Genomic DNA, 10,370 nt, shown 5'->3' on the forward strand with positions numbered 1-10,370 from the left:
TATTTTGTCCAGACCTCTGTGATCCTGATGTCCCACAAACTTGTATTCAGACTCCACATTGCCATTTTATTATTACAGCATGTCTCAGCTTTTTTGTGCTCCACAGTTATGCTTGCTTTATGAATATATTTTTTTTATACTTGTAACTGTTTTTTTAAAACATTGTAATATGATCATTAGTATTTTGAAAAATGGACATTTTTTTTTGTGTGTAGAGGTTATTTTGGTGGAACTAAAATATTTTAAGAAAGTACTTTATTCGTTAATTGTATATTGTTTTTGGTTTCATGCTACTATTTATAATGGTGTTTGAAATAGCATTTTTATTTTTACAATTTGGATGCAATAATTCAAACTGTACAGCCACCCTGTTTTAGTCTTATTTTCAAAAACCTGTTTTTTAATAACTTTTGATCTGATGCTAAACATTAATCTTAAGTTGATACAAATTTTAACATCTCGACCAAAATGTGTAACTCGTAACATTTTGTGTAGTAATTTGAATGCAAATATTTCTGGTTAAAAGTTTGTATTGAAAGCACATGTGGTATTGTTTTTTTATATTTTTTTTTGGTAAAAAATAAAATTTGTGATGTAATGTAATCAAAATAATAAAAAATCAAACTGCACAACACTAGCTCTTCAACAAAAGAAAGAACCGGTTATTCAATTTTGAAGTATACGTTGCGTAAAATAAACTAACACTAGTTTTTTTGTTGGAATAATAATTGTTTTACATTGAAAATTTTTAATATGTTAAAACCAAAAGTTAATGAAGAAAAAAAAGTTGATGTTAAAAGGTATTATTTGCTGATAGCATCTGTGATGAAATTGTATGTCACTTCCAAAAAAAATGGCTGATATTTATATAGATGAACTTTGTTTTAATATAGCTGTTTGACTTAAATTCTTACTGTAGTTATATTTGTATAGGTAAAAAATATAATATATACTCTTGCAGTGGTTTTTTTTTAATATCTCCTAAATATAGTTACTTATTGTATGCACTAGAAGTGTTAATGTACACTAAATTTTATCTGGTTTAATAGCTTTTTTTAAAAAATGTCTTGAATAAATTACTTAAAAGTATTTCAATATTAACTTCTTGAAAAAATGAATTTTTGAATTTTGAGCAATTAACTTAATATGTATCTAATTTTTTTTTTAAATTATACATCTAAAATCTAATGTACCATTTTATAAATTTGTGATGTATACTTGGCTTTTAGACATTTCCTCCAAACCAAAAAATGTGTTATAATATAGCTCTATTTAAATTGTCCCCTTTTGTATAATTCCTCTACCTGTAATTCTATGTAGTAGAGAAATAGATATTTCAATGTAGATTTTGACAGGTATCTCAGTGTTAGAAATCAAAATGTATGATCAAGTAAGTTCTTTTAGTGGCATCACCAGCAGGGGTCACACTGGGTAGCCCCACCCAGAACTAAAAATATTTTAGAAGACAAATTAGTGAATGGAAAATTAAGACTTTTTAAAGTTAAGATTTAAAATTAGTATATATTTATATTACAAATTCCTGGCACTGATATTGTGTGAAATATTTATATTCTGCTTCCAGGCACTAAAAAAAATCAACTTGTGTGAACTATTTATAAAGTCTGCCTCCAGGTTCTGTAAACTCATTTAATGTGAAATATTTATAGTCTGCTTCCAGGCATTAAAAAAAAACAACTTGTGTGAAATATTTATAAAGTCTGCATGTCTTTTTTATCTTGATGTAGTTGTGAAATGTTTGTTCCACAATGATTGTTTTTTTCTAATTCATGTTTAGTGATACCTGTCCAATAAAATTTTAAATTTCTTTCTTGTATTATTGTTTTTTTTTCATCAGAGGCTTAATGCTGTAAAATTTAATACATGGCCCTAATGTATTACTATAGCGCCATAATTAATTACAACATTACAACAGGCCAAACTTAGGTTAAATCCGCCAATGCCCCAGTAAGTTTCAGTCTGGGAACAGGTTTAAGTGTCCAAACATTTTTTAGGACAAAAAAAAATATACATTCTTATTTGGTACAACAGTCGAATGCTAGGTGACTAAACATTTTTTTTTTGCTGAGAATCAACAAGTCATGACGGTGTAAGTCATAGGCAGTGTTTCTTTCAGACTTTTTTCTCTGGGGGGGGTGGTGGTGCTGACCCCCGAAAAGATGCCTTGACGCTGGTCATATGCCCCTCTATACTAGTCTATACTCTATGGTGTGTTTCAGAAAGTAAACTCCACAAACTGACACATAACCTCATATGTAGCACCACATATTCACACATTATCTCTTGTATCGTCTGGAACCTGGTCAGCAGGGCGTGGTTTGTGTTCCCCGTCCCCGGGAGAAAACATCTCATCACGTGCCAACTTTAATTTTTAATCTTCGTCTTCAGAGCCAATAGGGGTAATGCCATTATGTATTAGTTAATGCACAAGAGCAGAGCCACTATGTGTTGGAACAGTCTTAATGCACGAGAGCAAAACTAGTAGGCCTTTTTGTTTATTTGTACAGCGAGCGACCCTAATTATTTTTAGTACATCGCCATAATGTATTAGAACAGTGCCCTAATGTTTACTAGAGTTGTAGCCAGTAGCGTAGCTATGGGGGGGGGGGGGGGCGCCCAGGGCGCCGAATCTAAGGAGGGCGTCTAAAGGGTAAAAAATGTAAAAACTCATTTTAGTCAGAAATATTGATTATACACAAAGTGTGGTACCAAAGCAAAAACTAGTGACTGGTAAAAAACACTACCAACCTTTCAAACTGTAGGGGGGGGGGGAATGGCGCTTTTTCACTAACATGAATAAATATAATTTTAACGAGAGAGGGCACAAAATTGATTATTCCCCCCTGGCGCCGGAGTGGGTCGCTACGCCTCTGGCTGTACCATTATTTATTACAACTTACTACAGAGGTCTATTGCAATTCTCTATATAGTCCTAATGTATTACAACTTTCTACAAAGCACTCATGTTTTACAGCTAACTCCATATCCCTTATGTATTTTGTTTTTCTACATAACAATACTGTATTAACAACTTACTACAGAGCCATAATGTATTACAACAGTTCCCTATTTAACAGCACCATAATGTGTTACAAAGTGCGCTAAATTGTAGTACTAGAGTTCCCTGATGTATTCTAGCAGCGCCCTAATTTATTATACGAGTTCCCAAATATACTGTAACAATGCCCTACTTTATTACAGCAGTACCCTTATTCGTTACAGCAGCACCCTAATGTATTACAACAAGGGCTATAATGCAGTACACCTATCAGTGGCGTAGCCAGGATCGTCTCAAGGGGGGGAGTTCCAATTTTTACCCGGGGACAAACTTTCGATTTGCACCCCCCCCCCTCAAACTTTCGATTTCCACCCCCCCCCCCCTCATACTTTATATATATATATACCTAGGGGTCTATGGGGAGGGGGGGTTATGACCCCCCCGCCTAACCCCCCCTGCCTACGCCACTGACACCTATTCCCTAATATTTCATCACAGCGCCCTAATGTATTACTACAATTCCATAATACATTGTAACAGGGCCCCTACGTTATTACAGCAGTACCATTATTCGTTACAACAGCGGCCTAATCTATTGATTCACCTCCCTTGTCAACCCCCGATGGTTATGTTGGCCAGACATCTGGCATGGAAATGTATTCACGAGTAACTTCATTAGAGCCAGCCTGTGTGGTGACTTGACCTCCCCGTCTAACACACAAACCCTCAAGGCGGATTTCGCTGAATTGAAGAGTTGGTTTTGGTATTGAGAACTCACAATTAATCAATGGTGAAGGGGGGCGGTATATATATATGCATATATATATATATATATATATATATATATATATATATATATATATATATATATATATATATATGTATATATATATATATATATATATATATATATATATATATATATATATATATATATATATATATATATATATATATATATATATATATAAACTACCCCTATCGGCTAGGCCCTGCACTGGCATTGAAATAATTTTATCTGTAAAAGGTCTTGACTTGTGTGTTTATTAAGCAGCCTATAGGCCTGCGCTATAGACCGGAATTTGGAAATATACGCGATTTTCAAACAAAGTTCTATATGTCAATATGGACGTTTGAGAAAATATAAACACAATTGCAAACTTAAACGGAGACCTAAACACAAACAGAAATACACACATAAACATAAACGCAAACATAAACACAAACATAAACTCAAACATAAGCATAACACAAACATAAACGAAAACATAAACATAAACGCACACTTAAACGGAAAAAAAACAAGAATAAACATAAATGCAAACATAAACGCAAACAATAACGCAAAAATAACGCAAACAGAAACAGAAACTTAAACGCAAACATAGACGCAAACATTAACGCAAACTTAAACATAAACGAAAACAGAATGAGGACATTTAGGAACGGCTTCTAAACTTTTATTGATCAATACAATAATTAGTAAACAGTACATTTCGAGTGGATGATAAAATTTTTGTTCTAGCACAAAATCAAACTTAAAGGAAGTAACTGTTTCTGATGTAATGCAGAGGCGCAACGGGGTGGGGGGGGGGGGGGGGGTTACATATGTCCCCGGTCGCCGACCTTAGGGGGGCGCCAAAATGGGTCGTAAAAACAAATTAAAATCTCATTTTAGCTGCAGTTTTACATAATAAATATAAAAAATTTATGGGGGGGGGGGTGCAAATTGAAAGGTTTGAGGGGAGGGAGGGGGGGAGTGCAAATTGAAAGTTTGAGGGGGTGCATATTGAAAACTGAAAGGTTGTTCCCGAGGGGGCGCCAAATTGAAAGTTTGTCCACGGGCGCCGAGAAGGGTCGCTGATGTAATGTTTATGTTGTGAGGCATTAATCCCGATCAAGGGAAGTAATTAGTGAAAATGAATGAGATTTGCATAAATTTTTTAGATAATATTAACATGTTTTAGAAGGATAATGATTTAATTTGATTTTGTTCTTTGCACTTTACGTCACTTAAACAAAAAGTTGAAAAATGTATTTTGAAGAGTTAATATTCAAATTTATAGACATTAATGTAGATTTTAGTTAAAAATTGAATACTTTAAAAATATAACACAATGGTGATCAAGTGGAATTTTTACTATGTAAAATGTCCATTGAAAAGATACATAAGATACATTTCCACTTACTATTGTAACAGATATATATATATATATATATATATATATATATATATATATATATATATATATATATATATATATATATATATATATATATATATATATATATATATATATATATATATATATGCCCCTAACGTAGATATCGTTTCTACAGCCTCATTGCACTGGAAGTGATCTCTTACTGTTGTATACGAACGTAAGAGAAAGTTTAGGGGAGCGCACTCAGGCTTTATTTTTAATTAAAAAAAAATATATAACAGTTGTTAGAAAAATACTTGTGTTAAGTCTCTACCTTAGTTACAACTTACAGGTGAAAGCTGAAAGCAAACACCTGTAAAAAAAATTGCAAACTGTAAACAAAATAACTGCGCAAATAGACGAGGCAACTAACCCTCGTGCTAATTAACTTAATCCATCTCCACGCCCCACATACACATCTAAGACTAAACCCACTAGTTTGTGTTAGGTTGTTTTATTTTTAAGTTGCAAGTGATCGTTTCAACTTGGGATTTGTTTAGCATTTTTAAGTGCAATTGATTTGCATTGCTGTTTCAAAATAACTTTGTTTTCTTGATATTTTTTTTTAATTGAAGGTCGTTGGGAAAATAAGTTCTTGATTATGAAACATCGTTTCTTAGTGACATCGCTACCCCACACCCTCCCCGAACGAAATAGAATTTATATAGAAGATATATACCGTAACCTGTTTCGTCGGTGACGTTGGATACCATGTATTTTATATTTGGTCAGTTATCGACTATAAAGTACGGCTTGGTCGGGCAGTAGAGCAATCGACTGCAAACCCAAAGGTCTCGAGTTTTAAACCCCGGGCTCAAGTCCGTATTACGTACATGGGTTAACTCCGCTTTGATGGACACCTGACTGGTTGTTAAAGAATTGCCGTTTAATGTTGTATAGAGTAAAAGTGTGTAAAAATGTCAAATATTTAGTTCGAGCCCGTTTGATAATACAGGGCTTCTCATTAAAAAAAAAAACCTGCCCATTTTCTAATGAAGATGTATGGTTGAAGCTTTTATTTTTCTTCTTCTTTGTTCTTAGCTTTATTTGTTGGATGGGATTTCCTCCAACACATTTAAGTATGAGATCTACGTGTCAACCTGGTATGCACTATATAGCCGTTGACTCCGATTTCAACCAGCTTTTCTATTAAGATTTGCTTCCACAGTATTTGTCCATCCAAGGACAAACTACTTTCCTTTCTGAGTTTATTTCTTGTTTTAGGTAACGTTTGTGTGTTTGACGGAGTGGTCTAGAGGTAGAGAGCTGGACAGCTAACCCGTAAGTCTCGGGTTCAATCAGTAGACCGTACCTAAGTCCACCCAACTCTTATGGGTACTTAACTCACGTTAGGGAAAGTAAAGGACGGCAGGGCATAGTGTTGACCACACTATCTCTTCATATGCCGAGGTCAAAGAAACAAGTGAACTCTACTTAACTAGACCGTCAGGTTTGAAAGGGAAACTTTACTTTTTTTTTAAACTGTTTTTGGGTTAGAAGACCTGTTTGTTTTATCCAATGTAAGCCTTTGGTTTAAAACCTATAAGCATTGAGTATCATGTGAAAATATTAGATCTGTTCCTTAAAATGATATCACGCTTAAATTACATTTATTTCTAGCCCTACATAAAACAAACGATGAGGCATCGCGCCGATAATCAATACCCCCAAACGAATCGATTACAATTTGAACGAGACCGGTCTAAAAATAACACAGTATTAATCACACCCATTCAGGAAGTGAGCGGCGTAAAAAAAAAACGCTTGAAAAAATCCATACCTTACTCACGAAACCCAAGGCATATTTTAGGTAAAAACCAATTAGACAGAACAGGATGGAGGCGGGAACCTCGGCTGCGCTAATCCAGGTACTTGGGCGTACAGCCTAGAGATCAGTGCGAATAATATGCTACACTTGTTAGCAGAGGCGTAGCGAGGGGGGGGGGGCGGGGGGGGGGAACATATGTACCCGGGCGCCGACCTTAGGGGGCGCCAAAATGGGTTAGAAAAACAAATTGAAAGTTTGAGGGGGGGGGGTGCAAATCAAAAGTTTGAGGGGGGTACAAATCAAAAGTTTGAGGGGGGGGGGGGGTGCAAATCGAAAGTTTGTCCCCGGGCGCCGGGAAGGGTCGCTACGCCTCTATGCCAACCTCCCAGTCCCTACCCTATCTGACATGGGCTTGTATTGTTGTAGATAGTATTTTAATTATTTCTTGTCTTTGTTACCTTCTTGTAAACAGCCTATTTATTCTATAGAATAAAAATTGGAGAGGCCATTCGTACAAATATAGCTCAAGATCAAATCGATAAACTAATTTCTTGAATCCCTAAGTCTATCACATCTAGTTCCTTTATTCAGCTTACTAATGTTCATTTTGCGGAAAACACAGACACGACAATTTGATCGCTACACATAGGTTTAAAGAAACAAAACTCATAAGACTCATTAGTAAACCAAATAGCTTCTTTATTATTTAGAATAGATGTTTATTTTGCTTTCTAAATAAAAAAGTTATTAGAAAAAATAAATTTGCAGTTTTATTTGACATCGCCACATATTTACAAATACTAATAATCTTCTGCATTTCATTTATGTATTAAATCCATAAAACATTTTTGGAAAAATAATTACATACATTTTTACCTTCGTAATTTAGGTTAAAAATGATAATAGAAAAATAGCGTTCAGTTGAATATTTATATCTTTAAAATTTATCACTTAATCTTTATGTTATACACTTTTTAAAAATTAAGGCTAACACAGAGTTAAAGCATTTCTCATTGTGAAAATTATCAAGTTTTTAAAATCACAATGACATTGAAATATAAATTGTTTACTATATAATATATGTACAATTATATTTATACATTTATATACACATGTACACATATATTAACTTAACTTGACCAGAAATCCTAAACATTTTATTTTAGTTCATAAATTTGTACAAGCCATCAATATTTAATAAATCAAAATACAAAAATAAATAATATATTTACATTATTTTTACAACAACATGAAAACTATTTTGTTTAAAAAATAGCAATTATTATTGTTCAATTATTCTCAATGACTCATGGAAATTGTTTTAGTTTTGTATTCAATTATTTTCACTGATTTATTTAAATTACTGCATGGAAATCTTGATCCCGCCCTTAACAACGTCTCTCGCACCGGATCTGATATTTTTATAATTCTCCCAAGCATAATCGTATCTTTTTAAACTTTTAACGATTTCTTTCCTTTCATTCGACCCAACGACGCAATATCTGATGTAAATTTTACACCCAGCTTGCAATGCATTTTCTATCTGTGCGCTTTGAGATCCAAGCAGACGTTTTTCCCAGTGAACGGTTTCAAAACAACGACCGGAGAACTTGCTGAACACGGGGTATTTTTTGCTCTTCGCTCCTCCGTGTTGTACGGAGACTTCAAACAGACAGTAAGAGGGAAGCATGAGCTTCGTTGTTGGTAGTGTCTTTAACGTGTATCCTGGTTTACTGTCTCTTCTCTGCCAAAGGGTTTTATTGATGTTTGGCTCGTCGCTATTCAAGGCCAAAAACCAAGGCCTCCAGTTCAAGGTTCGGAGGTTAAAGTTGATTTCTGGAACATTTTCGCGTTTTAGTAGAGGGAGGTTTTTTAATTTGTATTTGTTTAGCAGGGAATTGATTGACTTTTTCTTGCTGAACAGAGTCTTTGGTTCAGCTGGCATGGTAGTTTTGGAAACAATGTCGACGGTCTTAGTTTTAGCTCTTATTTTCTTGTCAGGTTTCAAACTTTTCGCCTTCTTCATTTTTGGTAGCAGACCAGCAGATGTTGGCGTGAGGCGAGCACGTTTCTTTGGTGTTGGACTTGTGACGCTCAAGGTCGGAGTAGCATTGACCTCGTCACGTAGAGAAGCAAAAATGGCGTCAATGTCCATGGCAAGTTTACCATCGCCATATCGGGCTCGCACTTCTTTTTCGTAGTTCACCAACATGGCCGTGTCGTGGCTCTCTCTGTAACACACGGCCATCAGGGTGTCGAAGATACTCCCAAAGTCATCGAGACGAAGGTGTTTACCGTTTGTGGCGATAGAGATCGTCTTGTAGAAAGCCTCCGTGTTGTACTGACCGCACTGGACGCCGTAAATCGTCACGTCATTGACTGCCAGATTTTTGGTCTCGTCTCGCCAGTTGACCTTGTCTTTGTTGCAATCCTCGTTTGGCTCGTGCGGGTTGTCGTCTCCAATCAAGACGAGGACACGCCTTGAGCCTGGCGTCCACGACAGCTCTGTCCTCACTTGCTTCAGTACTAGCTCGTAGCACTCAGGGGCGTCACCCCCTTCCGTCTGCTCAGCATTCTTTACGAATTTACAAAGTTGGGCCACGTCTGTAGTGAAGTCGATCCACTTGGTGACGTAAGTGTCAACGTCACAGTAGTCCCCGTGGGCGAACACGGCCATTCTGATACCGGGGATATCGGCCTGCAGACGTTGTATCATATCCTGGATCCTGCCACGGACCTGCTCTAGCCATGTGTACATAGAGCCTGTGGTGTCGAAGGAAAACACAACTTCTAGACACCCACATGAAGGGACTGGAGCATTTACTGCTGGCATTGTTGTTTTATGTGGGCTAGATGTATTCGATTCAACTAAGCGCGGAAATAAAATTATTTAGTCTTTAAAAGCAGTTAATTTTTTTTATATCGCTAGAAGGTTTGTATCTATCCGTAGTACGAATGATGAAGGCTTATATAGTAAAACCAGACTGCTTCGCGGGATATGACCGTTCCGCGAAGCCAAGAAAATCAATACTATTTTTGGCTTTGCCAGCAGCGTAATCCGCGAAGCAATTGTGCAAGGTATTCAGGATTGCATGAATACAAAATGAATACAGAATGAATAAAAATAACAGGGTTATTTTTAATTGACTAAATATTATAACATTGAATTGTTTTGTATGTTTTTAAATATTAGAAATTCGGCCGTTAAATTAGTCTCTTGAAAACAGGCTTTTTATAAAATGTTACACGTGGATCTAATTTAATTATATAGGGCTTTAATGCTTGTTGATTGCATTTAAATCAGAGGCAGTGGCTTAGTGGGGGGGGGGGGGGGGGGGGGGGGGGGAGGGGGGGTTGCGGACCGCACCGGGTGACACCATTT

The 10,370-nt window shown here is 35.8% G+C and overlaps 1 protein-coding gene across 1 annotated transcript; it reads right to left on the reverse strand.

Moving 5' to 3' along the window:
• Positions 1-8,167: 8,167 nt before the first annotated feature.
• LOC131949236 (uncharacterized) lies at positions 8,168-9,821 on the reverse strand. The gene has a single exon (XM_059311037.1). The coding sequence runs from the start codon at positions 9,819-9,821 to the stop codon at positions 8,349-8,351; it is 1,473 nt and encodes a 490-aa protein (XP_059167020.1). The 3' UTR covers positions 8,168-8,348.
• Between the last annotated feature and the right edge of the window lie 549 nt (positions 9,822-10,370).

Source organism: Physella acuta, unplaced genomic scaffold, assembly GCF_028476545.2.
Source record: "Physella acuta isolate Inbredline_101_S28 unplaced genomic scaffold, ASM2847654v3 ptg000678l, whole genome shotgun sequence".
NCBI lineage: Eukaryota > Metazoa > Mollusca > Gastropoda > Physidae > Physella > Physella acuta.

What these genes read in the sequence shown, in the direction of transcription:
- LOC131949236 (XM_059311037.1), bottom strand. Translation starts at nt 9,821, where the DNA reads ATGCCAGCAGTAAATGCTCCAGTCCCTTCATGTGGGTGTCTAGAAGTT.